Below are 16,292 nucleotides of genomic sequence, written 5' to 3' on the forward strand. Positions count from 1 at the left end.
TGGTGCGTTGGGGTTTTTCCCGGTGGACGAGAGGGTTTGTTCCCTGCGCCTTAGGGTCGGGGAACGGGTCCTGACTGTCATCTGCGCTTATGCGCCGAGTGGCAGTTCGGAGTACCCAGCCATCTTAGAGTCCCTGGAGGGGGTGCTGGAAGGTGCTCCACCTGGAGACTCTGTTGTCCTGCTGGGAGACTTCAATGCTCACATGGGTAACGACAGCGAGACCTGGAGGGGCGTGATTGGGAGGAACGGCCTCCCTGATCTGAACCCGAGCGGTGCTTTGTTATTGGACTTCTGTGCTAATCACAGTTTGGCCATAACGAACACCTTGTTCGAACATAAGAGTGTCCATAAGTGCACGTGGCACCAGGACGCTCTAGGCCGTAGGTCGATGATCGATTTTGTAATCGTATCACCAGACCTGCGACCATATGTTCTGGACACTCGGGTAAAGAGAGGGGCTGAGCTGTCAACTGATCACCACCTGGTGGTGAGTTGGATCAGGTGGTGGGGGCCTGGGGGACAGACCTGGTGCACCTAAACGCGTAGTGAGGGTGTGCTGGGAACGACTAGCAGAGGCCCCAGTCCGCGAGATCTTCAACGCACACCTCCAGCAGAGCTTCAACAGCATTCCGAGGGAGGCGGGGGACATTGAGTCCGAATGGACCATGTTCAGCATCTCCATTGCCGAAGCTGCTGCATTGAGCTGCGGCCGCAAGGTGGTTGGTGCCTGCCGTGGTGGTAATCCCCGAACCAAATGGTGGACACCAGAGGTGAAGGGAGCCACCAGGCTGAAGAAGGAGTCCTATCGGGCTTGGTTAGCCTGTGGGACTCCGGAGGCAGCCGACAGGTATCGACAGGCCAAGCGGAATGCGGCTCGGGCAGTGGCTGAAGCAAAAACTCGGGTGAGGGAGGAGTTCGGAGAGGCCATGGAAAAAGACTTTCGGACTGCCTCGAAGAGATTCTGGCAAACCGTCAGGCGTCTCAGGAGGGGAAAGCGGTGCTCTACCTGCACTGTGTATAGTGCTGGCGGAGCGCTGCTGACATCGACTGAGAAAATTGTCAGGCGGTGGAAGGAATACTTCGAGGACCTCCTTAATCCCACTGACGCGTCTTCCGAGGAGGAAGCAGAGTCTGGGGATGAGGGGAATGACCCGCCAATTTCCGGGGGTGAGGTCACTGAGGCAGTTAAACAACTCCTTGGTGGCAGAGCCCCTGGTGTTGATGAGGTCCGCCCCAAGTTCCTGAAGGCTCTGGACGTTGTAGGGCTGTCCTGGTTGACACGCCTCTGCAATGTTGCGTGGAGATCAGGGGCAGTACCCGTGGACTGGCAGACCGGGGTGGTGGTCCCCATCTTTAAGAAGGGGGACCGGAGGGTGTGTTCCAACTACAGGGGGATCACACTCCTCAGCCTCTCCGGGAAAGTCTATGCCAGGGTGCTGGAAAGGAGAGTTTGTCCGCTAGTCGAACCTCGGATACAGGAGGAACAATGCGGTTTTCGTCCTGGTCGCAGAACACTGGACCAGCTCTTTATCCTCTCAAGGATACTTGAGGGCGCATGGGAGTTTTCCCAACCAGTCTACATGTGTTTTGTGGACTTGGAGAAGGCATTCGACCGTGTCCCTCCGGGTGTCTTGTGGGAGGTGTTGCGGGAGTGTGGGGTGTCTGGCCCATTGCTACGGGCCATTCGATCCCTAAACAACCGTTGCAAGAGCTTGGTTCGCATTGCCGGCAATAAGCCGGACTCGTTCCCGCCAGGGCTGCCCTTTGTCACCGGTTCTGTTCATAATTTTTATGGACAGGATTTCTAGGCGCAGCCAAGTGGCGGAGGGCTTTCGCTTTGGTGGCCTCAGAATCTCATCTCTGATTTTTGCGGATGATGTGGTTCTGTTGGCTTCGTCAGGTGAGGGCCTCCAGCTCGCACTGGAGCGGTTTGCAGCCGAGTGTGAAGCAGCGGGAATGAGGATCAGCACCTCCAAATCTGAGGCCATGGTTCTCAGCCGGAAAAGGGTGGAGTGCCCACTCCGGGTCAGGGATGAGTTCCTGCCCCAAGTGGAGGAGTTCAAGTATCTCGGGGTCTTGTTCGCGAGTGATGGGAGAAAGGAGCCGGAGATCGACAGACGGATTGGGGCTGCAGCTGCAGTAATGCAGACGCTGCACCGGTCCGTCGTGGTGAAGAGGGAGCTGAGTGTAAAAGCAAACCTCTCAATTTACCGGTCGATCTACGTCCCTACCCTCACCTATGGCCACAAGCTGTGGGTAGTGACCGAAAGAACGAGATCGCGGATACAAGCGGCGGAAATGAGCTTCCGCCGAAGGGTGGCTGGCCTCTCCCTTAGAGATAGGGTGAGAAGTTCGGCCATCCGGGAGGGGCTCAGAGTAGAGCCGCTGCTGCTCCACATCGAAAGGAGCCAGTTGAGGTGGTTTGGGCATCTGACAAGGATGCCCCCTGGGCGCCTCCTGGGTGAGGTGTTCCAGGCATGTCCCACCGGGAGGAGGCCCCGGGGCAGACCCAGGACACGCTGGAGAGATTATATCTCTCGGCTGGCCTGGGAACGCCTTGGTGTTCTCCCGGATAAGCTGGAGGGGGTGGCTGGGGAGAGGGAGGTCTGGGCCTCTTTGCTTAGGCTGCTGCCCCCGCGACCCGGCCTCGGATAAAGCGGATGAAGATGGATGGATGGATGAATAATATTGAAACTGAAGTCGGATTTTGTAACACAAACGTTTAAAGTATCTTTACAATGAAATCTTTATAATGAAATCTGCTTTTTCACTACAATTCATTTGTTGAATCCCAGGAAAACATTTAAATATGACTGCATGATATCAGTTTACAGAATCTATCCATTCTCTTCTGTTTATACACGTTCATAGAGACTCTGTGATTAACTGCAAATGAATGGACAGCAGTTCCTGTGACACTGCTAGTTTCAGCTGCAGCTCATCGCTCTGACATACAGTCACACAAATGCATTAAATTCACAGTGAGTGACCAATAGAAAGGCCAGCCAACAGTGACCTCGAGTGTTTAGAGGAGAAAATGTATCAATCAACTAATCTGATAAAGTCCTTTTTAAATCAGCACAAACTCACAGAATCTGATTTCCATCACGTTTGTTTTTCAATCCTCTTCTGTCGTTTTCAGGTAGCTGGTTTACTGTCAGCTGTCATAGTGATGATCGTCACATTGGCTATTGGATTCCTACTGGAGCCCCTACCAAAGGTATGTACACCTCCCTGTCCCTCTGACATGCTGTATATACTCTGGGAAAGACGATCTCTGGCCCTCTGCTTTAACAGTCCGTGCTGGGCGCCGTGATCATCGTCAATCTGAAGGGCAGTCTGATGCAGTTCAGAGAGATCCCATATCTGTGGAGGAGGGACAAAGCCGACTGTGTAAGACCTCTCAAATCTTCAGTACTCTTAAAGACCATGTTTATATTTTGTAAGAAAGGACACATGGCCTCCTTGTTAGTAAACAACATGTTTCTTACCACAACAAGGTGGTGTGGCTGGCTAGCTGCATCGGTGCCCTCTTGCTGGGGCTGGATCTGGGACTGGCTGCCGGCCTCGGTGTGGAGCTGATCAGTGTCATCCTCAGGACTCAGTTGTGAGTATTTGGTGCACAATGTGATCATGTAACTGATTACTGTTGTTATTTCATCACGCTATTGTCACGAGGTTCAAAATGATGTCTTTTATTCTGTCAGCTGTTAGATAAATGACCACGACAGTGAGTACAAACACGTAACGCTGATTCCTGTAAATGATACAGTAGTTTACATTAAACCTTTCATCGTTGTATCATCATCATTGTAAGAATGTTAGCATGTCATGTTTGCTTGTTTGCTTCAGTCCTCGCTGCAGTCTGCTGGCCAACATCAGGGGCACCGATATCTACAAAGACCGAAAGGACTACATCAGCGTAAGTTAGCGTGTAGCCCCTCAGGTGGCTTCAGTTTACCTTTCAAATATTTACACAGCTGTCGGGATATTAGCTTAGGCATTTGGATTAGTTCTACAGGCCACAACAAAATGTATGGTTTTGTAATTATACAAAATTACAATAATGATCAAACTAGAGGTGAAAACCTGTGACCAAGTCTTTTAAGTAGGCTTTTAAAGAATAAAATACAGAGGGTCAGGCATGATTTTATGATGAACACAGTTAGTCCTTCCTTAGTCTGAATGAATGTTTATGTAAAGGAAAAATGCACATTTGTAATGTGCAAAAGCTTTTATTAGAGGCTATGATGCACGTAGAGCAATCAGCTCAGTTACAAAAATGTACATACTCAGCAAGTTTCATGTGATTTCAAGATCCATAAGAGTCAGAGAAAACAGTGGAGATTAAAGGCGCTGAGAGAGACTTTAGCCTCATTTACACTGTATCTGTGAATGAGTGTTGTGCTTAAATTATAACGTAAAGGATACGTAATAACTAAGCACTTGACTAGGGATGAGTATCGTTTAGGTTTTATCCGATACCGGTGCCAAACCGGTACTTTTGAAATGGTGCCGGTGCTTAAACGGTGCTCGAACCGGTGCTTAAAGAATGGAAAACAAAAAATTGGACCAAAAACCTCTCATGTTTAGCTGTTTTCCACTTTTTCTTTGGTCATTTTAGCCTTTTTGGCCAGGGTGAAGGGAGTATCTGCCATCAAACAAGAAGACAGCCGCATGTAACTATGATGATGTTTGCTAGTTCACCTTACGTGCATTAATGTAATAACGTGGTTAGCTTACTCAACGTAAATTACACACGAACAACATTAAGCTACTCACGCAGAGAAGAACGGCTGCTGCTGCCTTCATCATTACTGCTACACTGGCAGGGCTGGGGGCCAGGACTCTCCTCTTCGGGTTTTTGGGGGATGTTGCTAACTCCGGGTCCGATAACAGGCACCACACCCGCAGTAGATGTGCATGGTGTGAGGTCTCGCAGCAAGTTATCAAATACGGCGCATTTCTCGACTTTAAAAAAAAAACGCTATGCGTCGCCAGGTGTTTCATCGGATTTGAGGTGTTACCTCCTTTGACAGTATAACAGTATCAGCTTAAAGCACTTGTTGCAGGCTGCTGAGTTTGCATATTTTGCTGTGAAGTACAGCCAGACTTTTGACCGCTTCGCCTTGGACATTTTTAATCTGTAGCTCTGCTCTAAAAGAACGTACGTACCTGGGCCCGCCTACTATCCCCGGAAACGTAAAATGATTGGCTAGAATCTAAAGTGTATCATTCCATACCAGTTAGTGGTGGTAATGCACCTTTCAGTTGTTTGCCAACCGCCAATACAAATGTAAGGAAGAAGAAAGTGTATCACAGCTCAGGAAAAAAAAAGCACCGAACTAAAGCACCGAAATGTGCGCTGCTTTTCGGTCTGGTTACTACAGTTTATGTCAGAACCGGTGCCATGATGGCACCGGATACCGGTACCCATCCCTACACTTGACTGTCTTGAAAATGACCAATACAAAAGCAGCGGTATTACTAATTACAACTAAAAAACAATGAACTGTTCACAGGAAGTGCTTATGCCTTATTATCTCATAGCCAGCCTGCTAGGAGACACTCCAGTTACATTTCCTATCCCTCAGAGTGTCACGGCCAGGCAGGCCGGCGTGTTTGCGGTGTGTACCCAAAAGCAGACACGGGTGAGAGAACGAGCTGTAACAAAAGGCGAGGCTTTTATTGAGGCTGATAGCCAAAACAGAAAACAAGGCGAAGCAAAACTAAACTCAATGAAACACAGACATGGACCTGACGAGATAAACAGACGACCCGACAATGAACACAGAGAGACAGAGGACTTAAATACACAGAAGGGTAATGAGGGAAGTAGAAACACCTGGAAACACAGCTGAACGCCACAGGAAAACTAAACTAAACACACTGAACATGGAACACAAGACTAAATAAAACAGGAACAAGAAAAGACGTACACATGACGACACGGAGCACCAGGAGAACCTACATAGACAGTAATGACCCATAAAAGAAACACAAACCAGACTAAAAACTCAACCAAGAGAAACTAATAATAGTACTAGAACTTAACACATCTCATAAGTAATACAAAATAAGTCAACTACACCCTTAACTTTAAAATAACACATGAGTTTAACATAGGAAAGCAACCTCACCAAATAAACTCAAAAATGCTGGGACCCAGCTGACAGAGTGCAGAGCGCCCCAATTGAAAAATCCATGGAGTCCCCCTTCATCTGCTCTTGAGTATTTCCAAGTTTGGATATTTATGTCCTCCAAATTATGAAATTTCCCCTTGTGGGACTAATAAAGGTACATCAAATTAAATAATGCAGAAGGAAGGTCTTTTTGTGGATGCTTTGATACTAAATGTACAGTGGGGCAAAAAAGTATTTAGTCAGCCACCGATTGTGCAAGTTCCCCCACTTAAAATGATGACAGAGGTCAGTAATTTGCACCAGAGGTACACTTCAACTGTGAGAGACAGAATGTGAAAAAAAAATCCATGAATTCACATGGTAGGATTTGTAAAGAATTTATTCGTAAATCAGGGTGGAAAATAAGTATTTGGTCAATAACAAAAATACAACTCAATACTTTGTAACATAACCTTTGTTGGCAATAACAGAGGTCAAACGTTTACTATAGGTCTTTACCAGGTTTGCACACACAGTAGCTGGTATTTTGGCCCATTCCTCCATGCAGATCTTCTCAAGAGCAGTGATGTTTTGGGGCTGTCGCCGAGCAACACGGACTTTCAACTCCCGCCACAGATTTTCTATGGGGTTGAGGTCTGGAGACTGGCTAGGCCACTCCAGGACTTTCAAATGCTTCTCACGGAGCCACTCCTTTGTTGCCCGGGCGGTGTGTTTTGGATCATTGTCATGTTGGAAGACCCAGCCTCGTTTCATCTTCAAAGTTCTCACTGATGGAAGGAGGTTTTGGCTCAAAATCTCACGATACTTGGCCCCATTCATTCTGTCCTTAACACGGATCAGTCGTCCTGTCCCCTTGGCAGAAAAACAGCCCCATAGCATGATGTTTCCACCCCCATGCTTCACAGTAGGTATGGTGTTCTTGGGATGCAACTCAGTATTCTTCTTCCTCCAAACACGACGAGTTGAGTTTATACCAAAAAGTTCTACTTTGGTTTCATCTGACCACATGACATTCTCCCAATCCTCTGCTGTATCATCCATGTGCTCTCTGGCAAACTTCAGACGGGCCTGGACATGCACTGGCTTCAGCAGCGGAACACGTCTGACACTGCGGGATTTGATTCCCTGCCGTTGTAGTGTGTTATTGATGGTGACCTTTGTTACTTTGGTCCCAGCTCTCTGCAGGTCATTCACCAGGTCCCCCCGTGTGGTTCTGCGATCTTTGCTCACCGTTCTCATGATCATTTTGACCCCACGGGATGAGATCTTGCGTGGAGCCCCAGATCGAGGGAGATTATCAGTGGTCTTGTATGTCTTCCATTTTCTGATGATTGCTCCCACAGTTGATTTTTTCACACCAAGCTGCTTGCCTATTGTAGATTCACTCTTCCCAGTCTGGTGCAGGTCTACAATTCTTTTCCTGGTGTCCTTCGAAAGCTCTTTGGTCTTGGCCATGGCGGAGTTTGGAATCTGACTGGTTGAGGCTGTGGACAGGTGTCTTTTATACAGATGATGAGGTCAAACAGGTGCCATTCATACAGGTAACGAGTGGGGGACAGAAAAGCTTCTTACAGAAGACGTTACAGGTCTGTGAGAGCCAGGGATTTTCCTTGTTTGAGGTGACCAAATACTTATTTTCCACCCTGATTTACGAATAAATTCTTTACAAATCCTACCATGTGAATTCATGGATTTTTTTTTCACATTCTGTCTCTCACAGTTGAAGTGTACCTCTGGTGCAAATTACTGACCTCTGTCATCATTTTAAGTGGGGGAACTTGCACAATCGGTGGCTGACTAAATACTTTTTTGCCCCACTGTACCTGACAGTTTACCAGCTGATTTTCAAATTGAGATTTTTACATAGAATAGAATATAAATAGAATAGAAATTTGGATGTAACAGCAGCAATAAAGACACAAATACAAACAAACAGTACACAAGACACAGAACAGAAACATACACAATTTCTACATATTTACATCAAGGACAATGGTTACTATAAACAGAGTACTGCACAGTTATTAAATAAAATAAAATTAACTACAGATAAGAGGCAAACCAGGTTGTAGTGTGAATCAGTTGATAAAATAAAAGAGTGCAAGTTACAGATGTAAACATCTATGTTTGTTGGGAGCAGTTCTGATTGTACAGTCTGACAGCTGCAGGGAGGAAGGACCTGCGGAAATGCTCCTTCACGATCGTGGCTCAAGAGCTGGCAGTTCGTCTTGTAATTGGAAGGTTGCCGGTTCGAGCCGACAGTCTTGGTCGTTGTGTCCTTGGGCAAGACACTTCACCCGTTGCCTACTGGTGTTGGCCAGAGGGCCCGGTGGCACCAGTGTCCGGCAGCCTCGCCTCTGTCAGTGCGCCCCAGCTGTGGCTACAATGTAGCTGCCATCACCAGTGTGTGTGCGAATGGGTGGATGATTGTGTATAGTGTAAAGTGCTTTGCGGTCTTTAGGACCAAGTAAAGCGCCATACAAATACAGACCATTTACCATTTACCATCGAGTCATAGAAGGTCTTTAAAAGCGCTCCCTGGACTCCAAATGACCTCAGCCGCCTCAGCAGGTAGAGTCTGCTCTGACCCTTCCTGTAAAGAGCATCAGTGTTGTGGCTCCAGTTTATTATTCAGGTGAACACCCAGGTACCTATAAGAGTCCACTATCTCAATGTCCACTCCCTGGATGTTCACCGGTGTCAGTGTGGTGGGTGTGCGTCTCCGGAAGTCCACCACCAACTCCTTGGTTTTCCCGGCGTTGATCAGCAGGTGGTTCTGCTGACACCAGTCAACAAAGTCCAGAGTCCACTGTCTGTACTCTGAGTCGTCCTCACCTGTGATGAGGCCGACTATGGCAGAGTCGTCAGAGAACTTCTGTAGGTGGCATCGTGGGGAGTTGATGGAGAAGCCTGCAGTGTATGCAAAATGTGTGAAGAGCAGAAAGCTTTCTGTGCTACTTGTAACTTGTAGAACATATATAATATTCATTAAAAAAACTTTATGCTGCTGGATTTTGCAGCTTTCTTCTTTTAGAGCTCTGGGTTGGTTTGAATGCCCCGCAAAACAGCTCACATCATCCCATTGGCTGACAAAATCTAGCACCAACAGTCATCCCTTTCACCACTTAATATTTGTACCCTTATGTAAAGGAACTAGTCGTTGATTTTGATTTTGCAGTACTTTAAAACTCTTTTCAGATATACGAGCCAGAAGGAGTGAAGATCTTCAGGATCCCATCTCCAATCTTCTTTGCCAACATTGAGTTCTTCAGGAACAAGCTCTTGGAAGCTGTAAGTCACATCTGCCTTTAATGGAACTGTTAAAGAATAAAAGCATCAGTTTGGATAATTTAGTTTTTAAAAAGCATCATATTTTTCACAGGACAATAAAATAGATGGAGTACAATCTCATCTCTGAGACTATCTCCTATGATTACTTGTAATAAATGACACACTTACTGTATGTCTTCCCAGGTCGGGTTTAACCCATTACGGGTGTTGAGAAAGAGAAATAAAGCACTGAGGATGATACGGAAACTTCTGAAGAAGGGCAAGTTGCAGTGGACATCTGTGAGTATTGAGGCTGACCTTGGTTTTGATAGTAACAGCACAAATGTTGCCTGTGTCGACACATTAACAAGGCAAAGAAGCCCCAGTTACTTTTTCTTTTTTTTTTTTGCCTGTCCCGTTTGGTTTTTTTGCCATCAGAATTATTGTCTAAAGGCGAAGAAAGATGCCCAACTGGTTTACTTTACCAAATTGACCATCCCAGCCTTGCTGTAATGGTCTATTTGATTCATCTTTTATTGTTTACTTTATTTATTTATTTTAGTTAATTATTTATTTTTATTTAACTTGCTAGATACGGGACAGACCTGAATGAGGAAAAGAAAAGGGAGAAAGGAAGAGGGGGGAAAAACAGCGGAGAAGAGGGACGGGGATAAAGGGCAACAAAAACAAAAACCAACTAAATAAGCAGACAAAAAAAATACATATATCAATCACCTGGATCACCTGTTGAGAAAGAAAAAAAGAAAACAAGCAGAACAAAACGAGAGCAATACAATAAACAACATCACGATGATATATGTGAATACAACAGTAAATACTAAATATTAAACATTATTGTGCAGCACGTAAGATCGACAGTGCACAGTGTGCTTTGAAGTAGGAGCCAAAAAGGGTGTAGTTTGTGTGTGTGAGCACCCGTGTGTACACCTGTGAGCATGGACACGGTTGTTTTTAAAAGGTTCCTTCATGTAATGATCTGCTAGAGGGTGTGGGGGGGCCACTGCCCCGTCCTCCAGGGCATGAAGCAGGTATGGAGGAGATCAAAACTCCAGACATCCAGAGGCCCTCAGAACACAAGAGACCAAGGAAGACCAACAGAGGGGCAGCCGCGCCACTGTCCCAGAAAGAGCTGAGGAGAGTCCCAGATGAGGGGTCACTCAGCAGCTGCGGAGCAGAAGCCAGGGGGGGTTGCAGTGATGTGCCCGTGAGCTCCACCGGCAGCCAGCTGCGCCTGAGTGACCGAGTCCCAGGCCGAGAGGCCGAGGGCACCCCACCCCCAAAGTGGCCCGAGTGAGCCCCAGGCTCCAGGCCCCGAAAAGCAGCCACCAAGGAGTGAGCCGGTGTACCTGGACGCCCATCCCCGGACACAAAGAACCACCAATGCACCGATGTCTGAGGGCGTCTGCCACTGGCAGGGGAAGTGGTGGGGGGAGATAGGCCTCCAAACCTTGGAGGGCCTGAGATGTCCCCAGAGAGGTGGCGTCTGATACCCGACCTGACATATAGACACAGACATACAGGCACACACAGATACAAACATCCATTCCCACCCTCATGCTCTCATATGCACTTACCCAACACTCACCCAACGTGGAGACAGACATAGAGGAACACTGTAGACACAATCACACTCCCCAAGCGTACTCTAAGAACCGGGTCTAGGTACCCTTGCCCCTGGAGGGGGAAACTGCACCCAGACCCAGGTGGTGTTACCCTTTTCCCTGTGGTGGGGAGAAGCAGACCGCCCCGACTCCACAGCAGCAGGGAGGCCCCACACTCCAGACCCCAGTCGGACGGCCAACTCCTCCTCCCGGCCCCCCGCTCCAGCAGGTCGCAGAGAACGGAGGTCTGTGAAGACTCCAAACCTCCCTCCGCCCGCTCACATGTAGTGTTGATACATGTGTGTTCCAAGGTGCATTTAAAACCCAGGAGGGCATGGAGCTACCTGCCAGAGAGCAGCAGGTAAGCGCATAGCCCCTCCTGATAGCCCTCAGTGTCTACGTGTATTTAAAATTGAGAGGTGGGCAACGACGCCAGGGGTGAGGTGTACACCCTGATGGTCTTTTGTAGTCTGTGTAGCGTGCCCACCCCCAAGATCCTATATGTATGTGTTATGAGAGTGTGAGTAATGTGAATGTCTAAGTTGTGAGATAAAATTGAGGCACAGGCAGCCAGAAGGGGACAGAGGGGGGGATGCCTCCCCTGCACCCTGGTGACACACCTTTACCCCAAGGCCCTGCATGTGTGGGTGATTGTAGTGGAGCGGGAAGAGGGAGGCAGCTGGAGATGGGGAGGGAAGGAAGGGAGGGGCAAGTGACCCCTCCCTGGGGCCAGCTCCCCCGCTGACCCCAGTAGGCACCCCCATACTCCGCAACCCGCCATGGAAAGGGGGCCCAGGCCCATCATTTACTCATTTTTAATATTAACATTTGCTTCTTGCTCATCTCTTTCAACTCAATTTAGGTAAACACTGTAAATCTGCATGTTTAGAAATGGACAGAAAACAGCAGTGATGTATTATGTTAGGAGAGACGGCATCCATCCCACTTTGGATGGAGCAACTCTCATTTCTAGAAATATGGACAAATTTATTAAACCCCCCAAAATATGACTATCCAGAGTTGGGACCAGGAAGCAGAGTTGCAGTCTTACACACCTCTCTGCAGCTTCTCTCCTCCTGCTACCCCCCCAAAAACCCATCTCCATAGAGACTGTGTCAGCTCCCAAAAAGACAAAAAACAAACTAAAAACCAGCAACAAAACGACTTAAACATAAACAATTACAAAGAAAGAACAATACAGTAGAGGTGGGTTTTGATTTTTGATTTATCGATTAAAGTCGATTCTGGCTTGGATAACGTGATATCAATTCATTAAAATCCTGAATCAATTTTTGAATATATATTTATTTTGCCCGAAACGCCAAAATCTCAGGTTAAACCTCACAAAATGTCAACCACCACCAAACAGCTAAAAGAGTAAATGAGAGCAGGAACACGGCTTCTGCACAAAGACGTAAACACAAAGTGCGGAGCCAACACATCCGAATCAACGAGCTGTCGGCTTTCTCACCCGACGGCACGGACACGGTCGGGGCTGAAAGCCGACAGCTCGCTGATTTTGAAGCGTCAGTAGGCACTTTGTGTTTACGTCCTTTTTGCGCTGATTCTGAAGCTGCAGCTTTTATCTCTTTCCAAACAATATTGACCGAACCAGCAGCCAAAGACAATCCAAACTAGCTTCACATTTCGCTTCACATGAACATCGTCACGAATTTCCTCTGACTTTTGCTGTTTTGCTTCATGTAGAGCTCTCTCTCTCTCTCTAAATCAATAATCAAAATCCACCCCTGCTTATTACCCAGCAGTCTACGGTGTTGGCCGCTGTTTTTGTTTTTAGTTTTTTTTTTACTTACTTCCAACAAGAAAGCCTCATTTCTGCTGTTCAATACTGAACAAACTTAAACTTTTTAAAATTATGCAAAATTGCAAAATGCTCAGCTGTGTCTCTAATCAAACCTCTGTAACTTTGCTCTACTTCACTTCGTTTTTGACTGCACAATATTTTTGAGGTCATCTGCTATAAAAAAAAACCCAGACCACGAAAGTCGCCTTCATCTTTTTCTGTGTTTTATCCTCAGTTACTTTGACACAAAGGCCTCTACTGTGATGCTCACACCTTTGATAAAGTCTCACAAGTGTCAGCTTTCTTTAATAGATATAAAAATATAGAAATATGATATGATAAGTGATCAGAATTATAATATTTCTGACTGTCTGAGGCAAAATTTCCCCAATTCTAATCGAATCGTAATCGAATCGATTCTAGAAATCAGTGACGATACCCAGCCCTACAATACAGTATCCACATCTGAACCAAAGAGTAAAACAGTGAAATGTGGATTATTAAATATTAGGTCTCTCTCCTCCAAGTCTCTGTTAGTACATGACTTAATAATTCATCAACAAATCGATTTACTCTGCCTTACAGAAACCTGGTTGCAGCAGGATGATTATGTTAGTTTAAATGAATCAACACCCCCGAGTCATTCTAACTACCAGAAATCTCGAAGCACAGGACGAGGGGGAGGTGTGGCAGCAATTTTTCACACCAGCCTATTAATCAACCAAAGACCCAGACAGACTTTTAATTCATTTGAAAGCCTGATGCTTAACATTGTCCACCCCAGCTGTGAAACTCAGAAACCAGTCTTACTTGTTATCATCTATCGTCCACCTGGGCCTTACACAGAGTTTCTGTCTGATTTCTCAGACTTTTTATCTAATTTAGTTCTGAGCTCAGATAAAATAATTATTGTAGGTGATTTTAACATCCATGTAGATGCTAAAAATGACAGCCTCAACATGGCATTTAATCTGTTATTAGACTCAATTGGTTTCTCTCAAAATGTAAAAGAGCCCACCCACCACTTTAATCACACTCTAGATCTTGTTTTAACATATGGCATAGAAACTGAACATTTAACAGTGTTTCCTGAAAACCCTCTCCTGTCTGATCATTTCCTGATAACATTAACATTTACAATAATTGATTACACAGCAGTGGAGAGTAGACTTTATCAAAGTAGATGTCTTTCTGAAAGTGCTGTAACTAAGTTTAAGAATATAATCCACCCACTGTTATCATCGTCAATGCCCTGTACCAACACAGAGCAGAGCAGCTATCTGAACGCTACCCCAACAGAGGTCGATTATCTTGTTAATAATTTCACCTCCTCACTACGTACGACTCTGGATACTGTAGCTCCTGTGAAAACTAAGGTCTCTAATCAGAAGTACCTGACCCCGTGGTATAATTCTCAAACACGTAGCCTAAAGCAGATGACTCGTAATCTGGAGAGGAAATGGCGTGTCACAAATTTAGAGGATCATCATTTAGCCTGGAGAAATAGTTTGTTGCTTTATAAGAAAGCCCTCCGCAAAGCCAGAACATCTTACTATTCGTCACTGATTGAAGAAAATAAGAACAACCCCAGGTTTCTCTTCAGCACTGTAGCCAGGCTGACTAACAGTCAGAGCTGTTTTGAGCCAACCATCCCTTTAACGTTAACTAGTAATGACTTCATAAACTTCTTCACAAATAAAATTTATATCATTAGTGAAAAAATTACCTATAATCATCCCACAGATGTAATATTATCTACAGCTACCATTGATGTTAAGTTAGACTCTTTTTCTCCAATTGATCTTTCTGAGTTAACTTCAATAATTACTTCCTCCAAACCATCAACGTGTCTTTTAGACCCCATTCCTACAAAACTGCTCAAAGAAGTCCTGCCATTAATTAATGCTTCGATCTAAAATATGATCAACCTATCTCTAATAATCGGCTATGTACCACAGGCCTTCAAGCTAGCTGTAGTTAAACCTTTACTCAAAAAGCATCTCTAGACCCAGCAGTCTTAGCTAATTATAGGCCAATCTCCAACCTTCCTTTCATATCAAACATCCTTGAAAGAGTAGTTGTCAAACAGCTAACAGATCACCTGCAGAGGAATGGTTTATTTGAAGAGTTTCAGTCAGGTTTCAGAGCTCATCACATGTGGTATGATATAAAATTGGTGGAGAAAAATGACAGTGTCATTTGTACAACAAACAGTACAAGGTCCAGCATCACTTATCTGAGACATGAGCGATTGCATGAATATGATACGAGGTAGAGCCTGGTGATAAAACAATAAAAATTAATATTGTGCAAAAACGTTCCTCTACTGCGATATAAAATATGTTCAATATAAAGTCAGTAAGCTCATTGCATCCATGTTTTGACGGACAACATGAAAGGCAACAACAATTATACTGAACCAATCATGTGGTTGGAAGGAGCATAGGAGGAGTAGCTGACAGCAGCACATGCTCTTACTATAAACTATACGTAGGAGTGCGAACGAAAGATAAAACGACGACAAAAATTGTTAACGAAAACTCGACAAACAGCATTAACAAACGAAATAGCCCCGTGGACACAGCGTGTTTAATATTTATACGGCTTTGTAATGTGTGAGTTTGTCTCTGGTGTAAAGCGCGTCTACAACTTCGCTCGATCAGTCACAACATGAGAGTCTTGTGCGAGAGCAGAAAGGCTCATTATGGATTCATCACCTGGAATGTGTTCCCGTGTGGTGAAGTCTCTGACATAGAAAACACATTTTGCTGTTACAGATCGGCCTCCTGAATACCTCGTGTGGACCCATAAATGAATCAGAGGACGAGAGCAACATGGAAGAGCTGGACCAACCAACTGACTTCAAAGACTTTCCTGTCCGGATCGACTGGAACGCCGAGCTTCCGGCCAACATTGTGGTTCCCAGAGTTGAGATTCACAGCCTGGTCCTGGACTTTGCCGCCGTCTCCTTCTTAGACATCTCTGGACTGAAGGGACTCAGAGCAGTGCGTTTGTATTCATGCAGCAGCAGCAGATGTTTCACTCTGGCTCTGTTTAATTCATTTCTCTTTGCAGCTGCTGAAAGAGCTGATCCGAGTTGAGGTTGAGGTCTACATCGTGGCCTGTGACCGTAAGTACTAACGTATTGTCTGTATTAGTTTAGTAATCATGTTAGCCTACCATACTAACCTAAACACCTGTCACATACTCAGCTGTATGTTTGTCGACCATATTTGGACCTTCTGTTGCAGCTTACATCCTGGAGAAACTCCATGATTGTAGCTTCTTTGATGATGAAGTTCAGTCTTCAATGTTCTACCTGACACTGCATGACGCCATGCTGCACATCCTGGAGAAACATCCGGAGCCTCCCCCAAAAAAGTCTGATTATGAGAAGGTAAAGAAGAGCAATAAACACAATATTCAGGGAGTATTTGACATCTTACTGTTGGA

General features: G+C 45.7%; 1 protein-coding gene across 1 annotated transcript in view; it reads left to right on the plus strand.

The window, feature by feature from the left end:
* LOC102796645 (chloride anion exchanger-like) overlaps positions 1-16,292 on the plus strand; it is a 35,962-nt gene that overhangs the window by 16,136 nt on the left and 3,534 nt on the right. Inside the window, exons 10-18 of the mRNA XM_087830756.1 lie at positions 3,143-3,220; positions 3,298-3,393; positions 3,501-3,607; positions 3,853-3,922; positions 9,342-9,434; positions 9,618-9,713; positions 15,617-15,844; positions 15,915-15,969; positions 16,091-16,236. Of these exons, the coding sequence (XP_087686882.1) occupies positions 3,143-3,220; positions 3,298-3,393; positions 3,501-3,607; positions 3,853-3,922; positions 9,342-9,434; positions 9,618-9,713; positions 15,617-15,844; positions 15,915-15,969; positions 16,091-16,236 (969 nt within the window). The remainder of the gene's footprint in view (positions 1-3,142; positions 3,221-3,297; positions 3,394-3,500; positions 3,608-3,852; positions 3,923-9,341; positions 9,435-9,617; positions 9,714-15,616; positions 15,845-15,914; positions 15,970-16,090; positions 16,237-16,292) is intronic.

Source organism: Neolamprologus brichardi, chromosome 17 (assembly GCF_056152115.1).
Source record: "Neolamprologus brichardi isolate AB-2024 chromosome 17, ASM5615211v1, whole genome shotgun sequence".
NCBI lineage: Eukaryota > Metazoa > Chordata > Actinopteri > Cichliformes > Cichlidae > Neolamprologus > Neolamprologus brichardi.